General features: G+C 40.0%; 1 protein-coding gene across 2 annotated transcripts in view; it reads right to left on the bottom strand.

Annotated features, from left to right (window-relative positions):
- Positions 1-15,106, bottom strand: part of SPAG6 (sperm associated antigen 6) — a 63,361-nt gene extending 48,255 nt beyond the window's left edge. For both annotated transcript variants that reach the window (XM_047066762.1, XM_047066764.1), the window contains exons 1-2: positions 15,082-15,106; positions 14,901-14,996 (exon numbers count right to left, since the gene is read on the bottom strand). In XM_047066762.1, coding sequence (XP_046922718.1) covers positions 14,901-14,996; positions 15,082-15,106 — 121 coding nt within the window. The remainder of the gene's footprint in view (positions 1-14,900; positions 14,997-15,081) is intronic.
- Between the last annotated feature and the right edge of the window lie 3,424 nt (positions 15,107-18,530).

The raw sequence follows: 18,530 nt of genomic DNA, 5'->3' as shown, positions 1-18,530 counted from the left end.
ATTAAATGTATATAATGTATATACATATCTGCTGTGCCTTATAAAGATATTTAACATCCCAACTTTGTTCCTTTAAAAACAAGTACCTGCAAACTGGGCCTTTGGGTCCATTGTTAAGCCCTAGTAAAGATTTCTGGTTACCCTAGTTACCTCTCACCTTCTTTGTGCTGCTTTTCAATTTTAAAAAATTTTATTTTTTTATTGTGGTAAAATATACATAACAAAATTGATCATTTTAACCATTCTTAGGTGTACAATTAAGTGTTAGGTACAATTGTGCCACCATCATCACTATCATTTCCAGAACTTTTTATCATCCCCTAACAAACACTCTCTAACTTCCCCTTTCCCCCTACCTCTAGGCTCCTGGTAACCTCTATTCTTCTTTCCGTGTCTTATTTGAGCTATTTTAGGTATCTCATATAGGTGGAACCATACAAATATTTGTCCTTTTCTGTCTGACTTTTTTCACATAGCATAATGCTTTCAAGGTTCGGCCATGTTGCACCATGTTTTGGAATTTCTTTCCTTTTTAAGACTGGATAATATTCCATTGGATGTATAGACCTCATTTTGTTTATCTGTGCATCTGTTGACAGACATTTGGGTTGCTTCCACCTTTTGGTTATTTGAATAATGCTGCTATGAATGTGGATGTACAAGTTTCCATTTGAGTCTCTGCTCTCAATTCTTTTATGTGTGTGTGTATAGTGTGTGCGTGTACACATACATATAAATATATGTGTATATTTCTGTACATATACACATATCTATCTATCTATCTAAGTACAGTTGCTGGACCAAGTGGTAACTCTATGTTTAACTTTTTGAGGAACTATCAACTGTTTTCCATGGTAACTTTCTATGCACCATTTTATATTCCTACCAACGAAGAGTTCCAGTTTTCCACATTCTCACCAACACTTGATATTTGTAGTTGTTGTTGTTTATAATAACCATCCTAATGGACATGAAATGGTATCTTGCTGTGGTTTGATTTGTATTTCCCAAATGAATAGTGATGTTGAGCATCTTTTCATGTGCTTAGTGTCCACTTGTATGTCTTCTTTGGAGAAATGTAACCTATGTAAGCCTTTTACCCATTTTTAAGTGGATTTTTTTGTTATTGTTGAATTGTCGGAGTTCTTTATAGATTCTGAATATTAATCTCTTATCAGATATGTGCTTTGTAAATATTTTCTCCCATTCTATGAACTGTCTCTTCACTCTCTTGATGGTGTCCTTTGATGCCCTTGTTTTTTTAGACTTAAAGTGAAATGATTTCTACCATATATATTCTTTACTTTCCAACTTTACTCAAAATTACCATAAGCACAAAATGTTAAACGTTATAAATTTTACAAAGCTTTAAACATTTAAATTCCAACAGTAATCTAAAACATCTTCCTACATGACCATTTACTATGAAACTGCTGCTATAGTTCACTTAAGTTTTAGAAGTGATTTCTACATGCAATTAACGAATACACAGTAAAGCCTTCACCTTAGACTGTCAACGTTTCCATCTGACTGGGGCATTCTGTTTGGGGTCCAATAAGAATGGAGAAGAAGCTTCATGCTTTAGAAATAGGACTCTCTTGCCCTGCTTGTTACATGACTGCCTATGTCAAGCCAGGTAGTTAAAAGTATGTATCTAGAGGGAGATTGTTTGGGTTCAAATCTGGGCTCTGCCATTTCTCAGTCCTCAACAAGGTTACTGAACATCTCTGTGTTTCAGTTGCCTCATGTAAAATGGTGACAAACTTCATAAAGTTGTTGTGAGAATTAAAATGGGTCAAAGATTCTAAAGTGCTAGACAGATTAGTTGGGATAGAATAAACACCAGTAAATGCTTAATAAATAAAAGTGTAAAAGGAATCAATTCCCTATGTTGACCATGTTTTTCATCAACATGTTATTATTATTCATGCATATGACTCATTAATTAATCAATTCCTTTCATTGTGAAGAAATATTTAAAGTTCTGTGGCCCCACAGATTGAGCTTTTCTACTATGTGTTTTAGAATTACTATGGAATGAATGATTATTCACCATTAATTCAAGAAATATCTATTAAGAGAGGTGCCTGGCTGGCTCAGTCGGTTAAGCCTCCAACTTTGGCTCAGGTCATGATCTCCTGATTCATGAGTTCAAGCCCCACATCAGGCTCTCTGCTGACAGCTCAGAGCCTGGAGCCTATTTCAGATTCTGTGTCTCCATCTCTCTCTGCTCCTCCCCCACTCATGCTCTGTCTCTTTCTCTGTCAAAAATAAACATTAAAAAAAAAAAAAAAAGAACATGCAAGGTATTGAAAACAGAATTGTCCTTGACTTCAAGGAAGCAATACAAGGGTCATGAGAAGTAAACAAATAAAACATTATGATATATGCAACTAAAAAAGAAATAGAGGGGGAGCCTGGGTGGCTCAGTCGGTTAAGCATCTGACCTCGGCTCAGGTCTGATCTCACCATTCGTGAGTTCGAGCCCCACCTAGGGCTCTGTGCTGATAGCTCAGAGCCTGGAGCCTGCTTTGGCTTCTGTGTTTCCCTCTCTCTCTCTGATCCTCTCCTGCTCACACTCTGTCTCTGTCTCTCTCTCTCAAAAATAAATAAACATTAAAAAAACGTTTATTTATTTTTGAGACAGAGAGAGACAGAGCATGAACGGGGGGAGGGGCAGAGAGAGAGGGAGACACAGAATCAGAAACAGGCTCCAGGCTCTGAGCCATCAGCCCAGAGCCTGACGCGGGGCTCGAACTCACGGACCGCAAGATCGTGACCTGGCTGAAGTCGGATGCTTAACCAACTGCGCCACCCAGGCGCCCCAAAAAAAATTTTTAAGAGAAATAGAGGGTGCTCTGCAGAAATATAGTGGAGCATCTAACCCTGGCCTTGAGGAAGGCAACCCAAGGAAAGGGACATCTACATGGAGGTCTGAAGGCTCTCAGGCAGATCACAGATTTTTTGCTGAAATAACCGGAGGGAGTGGGGAAGGGAAGGACTGGAGAGTTTTCTACCCAGAAGGAACTATATAAATGAAGCTCAGAACCAAGAGAGTTAGGGGGCACTTGGTGGCCCAGTCGGCTAAGTGTCCAATTTCAGCTCAGGTCATGATCTCAATGTTTGTGAGTTTGAGCCCCAAGTCAGACTCTGAGCTAACAGCTCAGAACCTGGAGCCTGCTTTGGATTCTGTATCTCCCTCTCTCTCTGCCTCTCCCCTGCTCTTGCTTTCTCTCAAAAATAAATAAACATTTAAAAAAGAACCAAGAGTTTGATATGTTGACAAAACTTGGAATGCAGTATGACCATAGTACAAGAGGGAGCAAAGAAAGGGTTGGGAAAAGAGGCCTAAGAGATTAACAGAGACAAAAGTACTTAAGAGCCCAATAAACTATTTTAACTGTTTTGAATTTAATCTGAACATTAGCGTCAGTGTTTTTGTACTTTGTAACGAAGGATCACCAATCACACTGGGGAGAATGGATGAAAGGAGACAAGATGGGAGGCAGGAAGACCACTTAGGAAGCTACTGTATGAGTCTAGGCCAGATGTGAAGACAGCCTGAAGAATAGTAATGGCAAAGGGAGAGAGAAAAGTGACTATCTAAAGAGATATCATCTAATATCTAATATCTAAAGAGATATTAACCAGACAGATTATTGTGAAGAAGAGGGAAGAGTCAGTGATACTTCCAAGTTTCTGGCTTGGACAAAGGATGCATGATTGTCTCAGACTGTTGAAGAGGCCATGATAAATTCATACTGGCCTGAAACGTTGCGTGGGAGGGCTGATCTGGCAAGAGACAAAGCTGGAAAACTTGATTGGGGCCAGGTCAAATTTGGCTGTAGATCAAAATAAGATTTTGTGATGTTATTCTAAGTGAAATGGAAAGCCATGGAGAGCTTATTGTTTATACCACTTACACGCAGGGAAGCAAATAAATGAGAATGAAGACATTGAATAATTCCAAGGTCTAACATGGATGGCTGGGCAAGCTGTGTACTGCACAAATCCAGGGGATGCCAGTCACATTAATCATGATACAAAAGGCACTTCTAAAGTTGTGCAAAGCACAGCAGCCATCCTTGATGTAGCATGTTCCATGGTTCTCTCATTGGTTTTATGTGAATAAATGTCTTATCTTCTCAATAAAATAATAAACATCTGTAGAGCAGTTTGTTTTCCTTTTTTAGGATTTCCACAATCAGATTTTTAAATGCCATACACCAAGAGCTCTTATTTTATTAATTTCTTTACATCCAAGTTAGTTAGCTTATAGTGCAACAATGATTTCAGGAGTAGATTCCTTAATGTCTCTTACCCATTTAGCCCATCCCCCCTCCCACAACCCCTCCAGCAACCCTGTTTGTTCTTCATATTTAAGAGTCGCAGAGTTCGTTTTATACTTCTTTTCTATTTATCAAATTACCTGGCACAGGTCTGAATATACAACTAACCCTTATTGAAGCGCTTGTGATCTTGACTCTACTACAATTTTACTACACTAAGCACTACCTACTCTATCACAGAGTAAGTCTAATTACACTTACTGATTTTTGCAATTTTACATGTTTTTACTTCTGCAAGTTATTACATGTACATGACTATATTTTTACTCAAGCAATTTCCATCACACTGATGCATTTGATAACATGTTCTCATTTTCCTTCACTGGTCATTTTTTACTTGAAAATATTGAAGCGTTCCTCCCTTGATTTTTTTTTTTTTAGAGCTAAGAATTTTCAGGCCTTGATTTGGTTTCTCCCAGTCTCTGTGATTATATACCACTGACTACTATTCCTTCATTTGATTAAGAAATCATAAAATTTCAGGGGCGCCTGGGTGGCTCAGTCAGTTAAGCGTCACACTTTGGCTCAGGTCATGATCTCACAGTTTGTGGGTTTGAGTCCCACATGAGGCTCTCTGCTGTCAGCACAGAGCCCACTTTGGATCCCCCGTCCCCTTTTCTCTCTGACCCTCCCTCGCTTACACTCTCCCTCTCTCAAAAAATAAACACTTAAAAAAGAAATCATAAATTTCAGTACCATATCTCTTTGCCCTGTTTTCTGTGAAATACTTCTTTGCGGCTACAACTATAAAATCAATTATGATTTTAAATGTTATATCCCTTACAACACACAGAGAGGCCTGTAACTTATTTAAAGGGTCAGAATGAATTGTGAAATGTATGGATAGTCTTTTTGCACAGAATTCATCTGTAATGATAAGTAATTCAAGAAAAAGCTATGTTCTTCTTTTTAATGTACTCTCATAACTACAGTATCCTCTGAATTTTGTTTGGTGAGTCACTGTTCATTCAGGTGTTTGTGAGTGAAGGGCTCCCACATCCGGTATGTCATTAAGTGGGGAGGGGTGAGAAGAAGCTGGGACCAAGACCACTGACTCCCACAGGCAGCTAGCAGCTCTTCTAAGAGGGCGCAAAGCACACTTTACCATGTACCAGGGACTCCCCTAAGAAATTTACAAATATTAACCCATGGGGCGCCCGGGGGGCTCAGTCGGTTAAGCGTCCGACTTCGGCTCAGGTCATGATCTCATGGTTTGTGAGTTCGAGCTCCACGTCGGGCTCTGTGCTGACAGCTCAGAGCCTGGAGCCTGCTTCAGATTCTGTGTCTCCCTCTCTGCCTCTCCTCTGCTCATTCTCTCTCAAAAATGAATAAGTTTTTAAAAAATTAAAAAAAAAAATATTAACCCATCAGTCATTATTACAATTCTATGAGGCATATACTATTTTATAGCTCTAGTGTCTATGCTCTCCTGTTTCTCCTCCCCAATATCAATCACAGCCCATTTGCCAATGAAAACTGACCTATATGTCATACCAAAGGGTATAATCTGTTGCATTCATTCCACCATTAACACATCTGTAGCTCTCTTCCCTGATGACTGTATTAAACCAAGATTTCATTCATTCTTCCAGTGCCAACTCTTTGACTCTTAACTGGGTCATGGCCACCACTGTCTATATGAGAGATCTGAACTGAGTAAGTACACAGAGCATAAAAGTTATGGCAAGTTCAATTCATAATACGTGAGATAAAATGATTGGAATTAACAGGTTTATAATTACATGAAAAAATATCAAATGGGCTTTTAATATAGTTTTCTTTTTTTTTTAACGTTTATTTATTTTTGAGACAGGGAGAGACAGAGCATGAATGGGGGAGGGCCAGAGAGAGGGAGACACAGAATCTGAAGCAGGCTCCAGGCTCTGAGCTGTCAGCACAGAGCCCGACGCGGGGCTTGAACTCACGGACCGCGAGATCATGACCTGAGCCGAAGTCGGCCGTTTAACCGACTGAGCCACCCAGGCGCCCCATATAGTTTTCCAATGAACATGCGAATTCCATGTATCCAAACCTCTATTTTCAGCTAAGGTCACTCTCTTGAGTCCCAGAGCCATATATATCCAAATTGCTTACTACAGGCATGGACACATAGATATCCCTGACACTTCAACTTCACCACTATTACAGAAATCACCATTTCCTTCTGCTTTTTGTACCCCTTCTCCATTAAGGAATGGCAACCAGAAGACTGTGAGTCACCTTGAACTCCTCTCCCTCCGGACCCGCCCCTGCCCCTCCCACGAAGTCACAAATCCTACAGATCTGTCATGCAGCATGGGTGCTAAAGCAAAAATGGGCACATGGTCTTCCTGATCCTGTTTTAATCCCCTCCAGTCTACTCTCCACGCTGCTGTGAAAATCGTCTCTCTAAAACCCCAAATTGGGGCGCCTGGGTGGCTCAGTCGGTTAGGCCTCCGACTTCGGCTCAGGTCATGATCTCGTGGTCTGTGAATCCGAGCCCCGCGCCGGGCTCTGTGCTGACAGCTCAGAGCCTGGAGCCTGCTTCGGATTCTGTGTCTCCCTCTCTCTCTGCCCCTCCATCACTCACACTCTCTCTCTCAAAAATAAACAAACATTAAAAAAATGTTTTTAAATAAATAAACACTTTAAAAACACACACACAAAATAGATCCCTTTGTTCCTCTAATGAAAGCCCTTCAGTGGCTTGCTACCAATTTCAGGATAAAGCCAAACTTTGGATGAGGTCCTTTATAATTAGGCCTGTTTTCCTCTGCAGCCACGGACTTTCCTCTCCCGGCCGTATTATCTCAAGAAGCTCCTGCCAGATCTAAACATTTGTCTTTTCCATCAAGCACCACCTTTTCTCTTGCCTCTGTGCCTTTGCACATAACATTCCCTCTACCTGAGCACAGTTTTCCTCTCTCCCCTCTTCATCTGGCTGTCCTAGGAAACTCAGCTGGATAATATCTCCTTCTAGAAGTCTTCCGTGAAAGCACCCTTCATTTCAAAAGCTTGAGTTACATACCCTTCATAGGTGCTCCGTATGTCTATATATTGGACACTTATCAAATAGCATTTATATATCTCTCCTGTAGCAAATACGCTCCTTAAAAGTATCGTCTCTGCCTTCTATTTTTGCATGGCCAGCATCTAAGCATGCACCTGGCCCTTGGATACTCAATAAATGTTGAACGATGAATGAGCAAGCTGCAAAATTTAATGTGCAACTTTCTCTTTTTAGGCCAATTTTAGTTAAAAACAAAATAAGCTTCTGTTTGGAGTCACTTTTTAAAAGGTTTAGAGGTAAATAGTGGTGATGGCTGCATAACATTAGGAATGTAATTAATGTCGCTGAATTGTGTGGTTCAAATGGCAAGTTTTGCTACATTTTACCACAGTTTTTAAAAATTAACAATGTACCGGAGTGCCTGTCTGGCTCAGTCAAAAGAGCAAACAACTCTTGATCTCAAGGTTGTGAGTTCAAGCCCCATGGTGAGTATAGAGCTTAAATAAAAAACGCTTTTAAAAATTAACAATGTACCGAAACCCACTGAATTTTACACTTAAATGGGTGAATTGTATGGTATGTAAATTGTACCTCAAGTGATTTTTAGAAACTATTTTTAAAATGAAAAAAATGGATTCTAAAAGATATGGATGAACATATATATAATATACAAATATATATAGTATATATATATATATATAATATATATGTTCATATATATATAATATATATGTTCATGGTTTTTTTTTTTAAGTTTATTTATTTAGACAGAGAAAGTGTGTGCATGTCAGCAAGGGAGGGGCAGAGAGAGAGGAAGAAAGAGAATCCTAAGCAGATTCTGTACTGTTAGAGCAGAGCCTGAGATGGGGCTCAAACCTACAAATTGTGAGATCATGACCTAAGCCAAAATCAAGTTGGATGCTCAACCGACTGAGCCACCCAGGAGCCCCATGTTCATAGTTTGTTTTTGAAATAGATGGGTTATTTAAACTGTTCCCTCGCCCCGCATCACCCCATATAGATATAATTCTATTCTAATTTGAAAGTCTTCTGGAGTGCTGCATACACTGGATTAGTCTTGTCTTCTTTCGTCAATGTGTTTCCTCTTTTAAATTTGTACCTTTGATACCCACTTGCCTGCAGAAAATTGGAATGTCCATCAATGGGGTCAGTAGAGAATAAATAGGTTATAAAAGAATGGTCTGTTCCAAGAAGTTTCGTGGGTAATATTTGGAGAGGGCTCTTTGGAAGGTAATCAGCTCAGAAGTCTATCTTTAGATAAACTGTTGTATTTTATTCATACTCCACTTACTTGACAATTTTTTGAGATAGTTTACTATAAAAGATACAGATACAAAGATAACGATTAAGAGGCATGAAGTAGAGAGATGGGGACTATTTGTCAGAAACATAGGGTGGAATAGCTGCTGCAACTGAACTCTAAATGTATCACTGAGTTTCCTGGCAGCAAAAGCAAAACTGGAACTACTTTGTAAAATGAGGCAGGAACAAATTTTTTTTTTCCTGAAATTTCATACGTAGGCCTAGCTTGACGCGTAATAGTTAATAAAGATTGGTTGAATAAAAGAGTGCATCTTTACGTTAAAAAAAAACCTTTAACAACAAAATGGACAATGTCTTCAGTGGGATTTAGATTTAAAGAGGCTATGGGGAACTCGAAGTATCTATTTTTAAATAAGCCCTCAAAAAAAAAAAAAAGGCATACTATTAGAATAATTCTACAAAGACATTTCTATGGAAAACCAATGTAAGCTACTCTATGGGTATAAATTAATGGTGATTCTAATGACACAGAGATAGAACTTAGAATATACAGAAAAGTGGACAGAGATAATTTCCTTGAAGACACATGCACACATACATAATTCACCTGGACGTAGAACCTGAATAAGTAGTAACTTTAAAAATGAGGCACCCTTACGACAGAAAATGGGGTATGTGGCAAAACCAAGATTTCACCTGAGAATTAGGGAAGTCTGACATGTTCAGAGGAGCCGTTCCCACCCACCACAATGCAAGACCCAATTTTTCTCAAGGTGTGGCCCTGGGGTTCTCCTAGAGCCAGTTCATCTCAGTAGAAACCCCGGAAGATCTGACCTCAGTGAACATGGAGTAAAAGTCCTTCACACAAAGCATGGCCAAATAAAAAAAACAAAGGCAAGTGTTAAATACATGCTCACATTGACCAGCCGACAAGTACCAAGTGCCTGCCTCTTCAAGTGCTCCACCTCCCCGTGTTGTCCGAAGGCCCAGGGGAGCAGGCAGTCCAAGGCAGCCAACCACCTCGGGCTCTGGTGAAGTCTTTCCTTTGCGCTCTCCCTCTCCCCGATCCCAGCAGGGACTCACTCAGTCTAACAGCTCTCCGAAGTGCTATCTCGGTTTGCAACCTCCAGTGGATTACTCACTTTTCCTGGGGTGCTTTTAAAGAGCTTCTGGCTTGATAAGGCTTCCCTTAGAAGCCCAAGGAAGCCGAAAGGTCCTCTAGCATTCTGAGTCCAGCATAAGCCCTAAATCCAACTCCCACTCCCTCAGACTTCTAGGTACTTCTCAATTAAAGTTACTCCTCTGCGTCTGGCCTCCAGTCAAGCTCCCATAATGGTCTTCTAGGAGACCTCAAAGCCAATTACACACAATTACTAGACAGCCATTGGTACCCAAAGGCCTAAACAGATGACTTGTTTTAACAGTGGTTAGGAACTCCTAGAACCAGCCAGAAATAGCTTACTAATACCTACAAGGTACGCAGAAAGAGTGCAATGTCAGGCAACAATTAAGAAACATGTACTAGTCTCAGTTTGGCCAGGACTGACTTTGTCTGTGATGAAGGCAATTATCCGACCATTTGGGGGCTTAAGTATCCACACTCAAGAGTCGTACTTTACCTACCTGACCTGTTGTAACAACAAACTTTTTAAGAGATGTGAAAACACTTAGAAAAATAATTATTCTTTCTTTCATTCTATTTAAATATGTGGAACCTCTGCTCTACGCTCAGCATTATGCTAGGCATGGAATTTACATTTTGTGGAGAAAACAGAAACTAAATCAATCGTGATGAGTATCGTGATGAGTATCATTAAAGAGAAATATTAGGAGCAAGGAAAGCATAAATCAAGAGACTTAACTTACTGTAAGGGCTCAAGGAAGGTTTCCCTGAGGAATCAACATCTAAACAGAGCCACGAAGAATGAGCAGAAATTAATTAGGCGAAGAAGTATAGGAAAAGTTCTAGTCAGAGGAGCAAAAGCCATGAAAAAACATTGAAATGTAAAGAGGAGTTAGGAAATATTTAAATAACTTTTCAAAAACATTAATTTGTCACATAAAATTTCCCCACACAAACTTGCCATTTCTAAGCCCCACTCTTATAGGATCATCCATAGCCTGGATTTTTTTTTTTTTTAAATCATCCAGTTTTTCCTAAGAAAACTATGATATCCTAGCCCTAGTTATATTATTTTCTACTTATGTACCAGTGGTTACATAACAAAGCAGATAAATGTCCATGAAGGAACAAGGGTTTGGAACACAGAATAAAATTTGGGATAATCTTGTTTTTAGGATATTATTGTGTATTATTAACACATATTATTAAGTGCACACAAGTTCAGAATTTTTATAGTTCCTGAAATGTTTTCCACTTAAGCAAACAAACAAACAAAACACAAAAAACCACTATCCCTATCCTTTAAGAAAAGATCAGTGCTTTAATTATCATGCATTCACATTTCTAAGACTCCTTTTATATTCATGAAATTTAAATAGCATGATTAGTTAAGGGGTTTTGTTTTGTTTTGTTTTTTTCTTTTTGTTTTTTGTTTTTGAAGTCGCTCTACTCATTATCTTTTCAGTTTCAATATCCTTTGGAACAGAGAATCATGGTACTTGTACCTACCAGGCTGTTTTAAACACATTACAAATGCTTACTACAGGCTTTTCCTTCTCAGCAAATTGAGATGCTAAATCATTAATCTGAACATTTTCGCCTGGCCCCAGACATAGGAAATTTAAAATCATTTTGTGTCAACACATAAGACTTACTTCCTTGAATTCTAAACCCATCAAATTGCCTAAATTTGCAAATTAGCTTCAGGCAGATGCCTGTTTAAAGTGTCAAGCAGTTCTCCATTCCTGCTCTACTGAAAACGTGCATAACTCCTGATTAGGAATGTTTATTGTTTTGCAATAGGTTATATGTTAAATATTACAAAGTATTACTTTAAACTTTACCCCCAATTTTTCTTACATAAATACCTGCTTCAGAAATAGTTCATATAGCTAAGCAGGTTAAAAAGAATTTTCTTGGGAGTTTTTATATTAGCTTACCATGAAAGACAGAATTTCTAAGCAACCTAAGAGTGGCCTGATATTCCCAAATGCCACAAAATATGTTTCTTATATTTTGCAACTAAACAATCACCTCCATTTGCTGAAATTCAACAACTGGTGGAAGTAACAGTGTATTATCTCTACTATCCACAATGTGTTACATGTGTTACTGCTTATTCAAGAAGGGGGGGGAAGTATCAAAATTCATTTTTAAATAGCTGTACAGATGTATTATTGGTTCTAAGTACAGAGTTGGCGGGTACATAAAGAGATTTTATAACAAACATTAAACTTTGTAATGTTTTCACCTATGTTTCTGATTTAGAAGGAACAAAATCTCAGTAAGGAAAAAGTAACTCTAGGTTATAGACACATTGTATACCATTTTTTCTAGCAACAATTTTGTTTAGAAATCAAAATCATTTTTTGTCCAAATACTCTGAAGATGACACCTTGCAGCCCTTTGTTTGCTCTGGTAATTAACTTGGGACATAATATTCTTATTAGCACATCAGAGATGTAATGAAAAAGATCAGAGATTTAAATGAAACAAAACTCCATTGATAGTTTTTACCTTTAAAGTTCCTTCCACAGTGAATGAATTCAAAAATTCTCAACAAGTGAATACTGATTTATCGTGATGTCTATATGGGAAATATTTTTCACCTTATCTTGGATCCATGATACATATTTAGTAAAGCAGTTCATTAAAGGAGAAAAGTGAGAAGACAAAAGAAAACAAAACCCTCTCAGGTATGCAGAGAGTATGTGAAAGTCAGGAATAAAATGCATTGGTATTTTATTCTACCAAAATGAAGTCACTTGACTGGAAAAAAAAAAAAAAGCTTGGTAAGTGATGCATATATATTGTGGCTCTTTCGAAAGTATTTTAAAATCCATGTTGATTTTTTTTTTTTAAGAACAAACCATCTGAATGGTTTATAGACCAGTAAGTGCTCATAACAAAAGCTTACAGATTATGATTATTTTAATTAAAAGAATAAATATATTGGAATATCCATTAACTGTCTTAATGTAAAATTATTAAAGGAGTGCTTAAGTTGAATCTACGTAACATGAAATATGTTAAAAATATTTTTCCTCAAGAAAAACAATCTTAGCATTCTATCAACATTGCAGACAACTTCAAAACAGTTATATTCCTTTTGTATTCCATTCCTTCATAAGCCAGACCATGAGTGGAAATAGGTGGCTATTTAAGATGTCATATCTAAGTCACTTATACTTTGATGATCACTTAGCCTAATGATTAAATTCCATAACATATTCTACATTGTACACATACAGGAAGAGATAACCTGGCACTGTTATACTAAAATGTGATGCTCTGTATCTTAAGTGTTATTTATACCCCTGTATTTCAGTATCAAATTTTTAAAATAATGCCAGTCATTTTCCCTTTCAAAAAATGTTTTAGTTTAGCTAAAATATGGTATACACATAGTTCAGAAATTACATATGTGTAAAAAGTAAGTGCCCATTCACAAAAGCAACTGAGTAGGACTGAGAGGGAGGAAAAACTAAAACTTAAGTGCATTTAAAAATATAATATGCTCTTATAAACTTATATTAGTCAATATATATGAAATACTGTGCCCAACACTGCTATGGGTACTTTGAGGAGTACATACTCTTGCTCATAAGCACACACACACACACACACACACACACACACACACACACACGCAGAAGACAATCCACATGAAACAAACACAGAACAAAAGATTACCAACTTTGACATTTTCAAAAGGAGAACAGATTAGTGGTTGTCCAGGGTTAGGGACAAGAAGAACGTGGGTGTGGTTCTAAAAGGGCAAAAAAAAAAATGATCCTGGCAGTAAGAAAGTGTTCTCTATCTGGATGGATACACACGGGATAAAACTATAGAACTAAATGCACACACACACACACACACACACACACACACAAATAAGTACAAGCAAAACTGGGAAAAAACGAATAAAACTGATGGACTTTTGTCAGTGCCAACTGTCCTACCATACACACTTCTGAGGCACAGGGGAGCTCTATGATTTCTTACAACTGCATGTAAATCCACAATTATCCCAAAACAAAGAGTTTTAAAACATGATTATCAAATACACTTTCTCTATTCCAAATACAACCCCTTCCCCTACAAAAACATACACGGAATAAACACCCAAATCCCTCTCAGGGACAGAAGAAACTGCCGTCTAGGTGCAACAGTCATTCCCCTCAAAGAAGCCAGAGTAAACGTTATGTCTAACCACTCTTGCCTTGTCAATGCATTCTTAAAGTTCTTTTAATTCCGTGTTCATTTGAATGAATTTTAAAGATCACGTCCTATAAATTGAACGCTTCTTACAACACAGTAGCGATAAAATGCTACCTTAGTTTGAGTTCAGATGGTGGTGGAATCGTCCTTAATCCACCATTACCTTCTCCATCTGCTTATGTTAATTGATAAGAAGCAAACCTCCCTCTCCCCCCCCCCACCCCCTTCCTCTTTCTAGAGGTTGCCTGAGCTCGGGCTGGGGGGGGGTGTGGAATGACAGCACCACAAGGACCTCTCAAAGCTAACACTCTGCCTACTTGGAATGTCTTGGAAATTATTCAAGCAAACCTCTGCTCTGTCACTAATGCAAGACGAGAAATAATGTGTCCACGGCTCTGGAATTCCTTTGGTGTGAGGAAGTCGAAGGTGATCAAAGGCAGGGTGACAGGCAACGGCACCCGCCTAAAATGGGTCTGATTAAGGCGGATTCCCATTCGTGTAAAATGACTTCCAGGCAGTTCGTACGGCCTTGACTTTCAGCCTGACACTTGCCTGGTTGTGAGAAAGATGCAAGGGGGGGACGCCGGGCCCCTCTCGCGCCCGTCTGGAGGCTCTGCCCTCTCGGCCTCACGCCCAGAAAGACCCGCTAAGAGAACGAATCCCTCCACCTACAGCGTGCGCGGTGGGCTGTTGGAACTTAGGGACGCCGCCCTCCCGTCCCCACCCTGCTCCTCTCCCAAAGCTCAGCCGGCAGGGGAGCGGGGCGACGGGGGAGCCCGGGGTTGAGGCAGGCGGCCGGGGACACTGGCCGACGAGGGGCCCGGGATCCGGGGTGAGGGGAGGGAGGCCAGGGGGCACCGCGGGGACCAGGACCTCGAGGTGCAGGGGCGAGGCCGGGGGCGCGGAGCGACGCGCGGTCAGGGCGCGGGCTCACCCGCGTTCTGCAGGGTCTCGATGTTTTGGGGTCTGGTCGCCAGCTCCGCCACCATCTGCACGAACTGGGTCCGGGCTTTCTGGTACTGCTCGAACACTGCGGGGGTGGGGGGAGAGACACGGTGCAGCCGCCGTCCCCGCCGTCCCCGCCGCCAGCCCCGTCGGGGCGCCCCGGGCCCTACCTTGCAACACCTGCCTCTGACTCATGGCGACAAGCCCGGCGGCGACGCGGCCGGTCCGCGCCCGGCCTGCGAGGACGCCGAGGGGGCGACCGCCGCGACGCCTCGGCCTCCGACGGGAGCCGGGTCTCTCTGTGTACCCGCGTCTCCCGGGCAACCGACCGGAACCGGAACGCGACCGTCTCGCGGCAACGGCCGGCCCGGGCGTGACGTCACAGCCGCGGTCCCGGGCGCCGGCGGCCAGCCCCGGGGGAACTGCGCCTGCAGGGGCCCCGGGGGGCCGAGCCGCAGTCGCCCAGTCGCCGTGGCAGTCGTGCACCGTGGATGTCGCTGTGCTGCGGGCCACGGGCGTCCGCCAGGAGTGCGGGCGTCGGTGCTCACCGAACCCCCAGCCGCGAAGCTTCCAGACTGCGGCGCCGACTGGGTCCCGGTTGGGGGTGGGGGGGAGCCCCCAAGAGAACCCCGAGAGGCCGGAAAGCTACGCCAGGGGAGTCGTCTTGGCTTAGACGGTCAAGAGACGTCTCACGTGTGACCTTGTGTCATCTGATGCAGACATTGTCAGTGCAACCTTAAAGCCGGATGGTTTTCCCCTTTAATCCAGCTTTCATATCACCTGGCATTTCTGGCTTCAGGATTCCCGGAGGGTCGAGACCAACCATGCTCGTAACTTTAATTATACTGCTTTAAAAGTATGTGATGAGCAACTCCTAGAGATTCAATGAGAAAAGCAGACGGGAAAACAGTAGGATAAATGTCCTGTCTTCCGTGACTTTCTCCTAGTTACTACTAAGTTTGCGGTTTCCTCACTTTTGTGACTTTTAAACGTTTGTCTTTGTCTTTTAAATTTAGCCTTCATTTTGTTGCCTGAATGACATCTCCAAAAGAAAGAGAGAGAGAATCTTCACCTGGGAAGTCTTGATTCTAATTATCTTAACCAGACTTCCCTAGCTTGTAGAACTTTAATTTTTTTTTTTTACCCAGTTTCTTTTAACAAAAATTAAGCACTTAGCCTTGTCACTGGTTTCTAGCTTGCCTGAAAAGTGTATAGGAAATGTTTCAATGACAGGTGTCAATTTTAAATGTTTCTCCATCCGAAACTACAATTTCTCCAGGTGCCAATGGAATAGATAGCCACAGCTGCTGCTGAGTAGTGACAAGGCAGGAAACTTCCTGATATCTCATCCATAGAAGGGAGTAGGCAGACTTAGCTGTTCTCATATTTGGGGTGCGTCCTCTATAATCTTTAAGATCTCACCCTGACTTGGGTTTTCTGACGCAGTCCTGATATTTAGTGGAGCCGCAGGTAGTTAGGGAAAGGACCAGTAATAAGAGAGAAGAGTAAGTGTGTTCACTCGGGTCTCTGCTCTGCCCCGAGCAGGTGGAGGTCTTTTGCTCCGCAAGTTCAGAAGTCAGTGATACTCACAATCCCTTCACCTAACTCCAAAGTCATCAGTTTCACAATGATCTCCACACTTCTCCAAGGAAAGAGGTCCTTTAAAATTAAAGTTTTTGTATGTTCCCATTTAGAGACATAGGGGAAAACAGATTGAGCAAATAATTAAAATGGCAAATAAAACCTTCACTGTAATTTTGTTTTCAGTTCCTTGTTGCATTATGAAAAAAAAAATCCCCGTAAAACTAAAAGGTTCCATATTTGGTTTCAGTCCTTAAATAATTCAAACTCCTAAGCTACCAAAGCTGCCATTTTTAGTAATTGTTTTAGTATGATTTCTACTTTAAAAGTGTTGAGATAGGAACTTGATAGTGAAAAAAAATGTTTAAGTCTTATACTACGTATACAAGTCTACTTCTGGAATGCTACAAAGTTTAAAAGCTTCAGTTCAAATGGTACATAAATTATTTTTAACTATAGGTTCTGAATATCTGTCATTAACAGTGTCTCTGGGTTAAACTGTATTGTTTCTAATAAAACATAGTATAGGATTCCTAGTTTATATCTGAAATTGGACACATTAAAGAAGTAGATCTTCGCTCTTTATTCTAGATTTTTTTGAAAAACAGTCTTTAAAATTAAATGGAGAAATGTAACAGAATGATTATAATATACATATAAATGAAGTATCAGCAATTCAAATATAAAATATGGCAGCAGGTTACTTTTACTGACAAGAAAGCCAATCTATATTTTCTGACCCACTTTTCAACTTACTTCAAAATAAAACACCTTCTGTTTTTCAAAGCTAATTGAATGCCCCATGATCACATACACACCTGTAACAGTTAAGTAATGAGAAAGAAAACTGTTCAAAAGGATAGTTCAGGTTTTAAAAAAGTGCTATTTAAGATGACTGTTCTTAAAGTACCATCTGACCTTAAATACAGATATACACTGTACTTGATCTATTAAACTATACATTTGATTGAGGATGAAACATGTTCTCTGAAGAAATTGCAAAAGTGTTTCTATGAAAGATTTTTTTGGAAGCCTGTGGCTCCTTTTGTAAAAAGCTAGTCATGTGTAACTTTAAATTCACTTTTGCATTTAATTTTTTTACTTATGAAAATTAGACTTAAAAACACATTATAAAGCCAGTTTAAATATCCTGTTCTTTTTCTCTAAAATCTGCTTAGGGAATTCAGAAAAATCCCACTATCATGGGAATATATTCCACCCATGCCTAAAAGAAATTTTGCTAATTTTAGCATACATATATTTTTTTTTCTTCAGCTCCTAGCCGAATTTTAAAAGTTAAGGCTTTATATGTGCTAATTAGATATTAACATCCACATTTAAAAAATTGTGGAGGTGAATCAAGTGTGTGTGTTCCTCTACCAAGCCAAACACATATTAAGTATCAATGTGTGCCAGACAATTGCTAATAACAGAATGTGCCTGTCTCCTAGCACATGAAATCAGGTAGGAGAAAGACATGTAAACAAAGTGTTAATTCATTCAACAAGTATACATTGCAGCCTGCCCCTGTTTTAAGAGCGGTAATTGCTCTAAACCACATAAGTGCTTTGGAAGCAAAGACAAGGGACTTAGAGGAACCTGGGTGAAGAAATGAGAATATCTACATCACCTAAATAATAAAAGCCTTCTTGTCTTTAAGAAAAATTAACTGGGTTTTATCTAGACAGGAAATCTCCCTCTCCCCTCCCTCAAAGGATTAAAACACTGTTAGCATTGAAGTAGGCATTCACTTGGCAATTGCATGTAATCATTCAAGTTATAGAATACAATAATCATTTTCCCAACAAGTCTAAAATTACTGAAATAACTCCATATTTGCATACTTGAATTAAAAATAAAGGCACTACATACCCCATAACCAAATTAGGGGACTCAAAGTATTATCTATAATGATGAAAGCAAACATATGACTCTGAAATGTTTCTCCGGCAGTCTTTTGGGGGGAAACATCAGGATTTTACACTTAGGTCTCAACAGACCTTCCATTGTGCCATTAGGTTTGTCGGCAGTGCAAAAG

This window comes from Lynx rufus, unplaced genomic scaffold (assembly GCF_022079265.1).
Source record: "Lynx rufus isolate CCGP_SWC_20201006 ecotype Redwood Valley unplaced genomic scaffold, mLynRuf1.p SCAF_7, whole genome shotgun sequence".
NCBI lineage: Eukaryota > Metazoa > Chordata > Mammalia > Carnivora > Felidae > Lynx > Lynx rufus.
The sequence above is the reverse complement of the archived record's forward strand: the minus strand, read 5'-3'. Positions and strand labels throughout refer to the sequence as shown.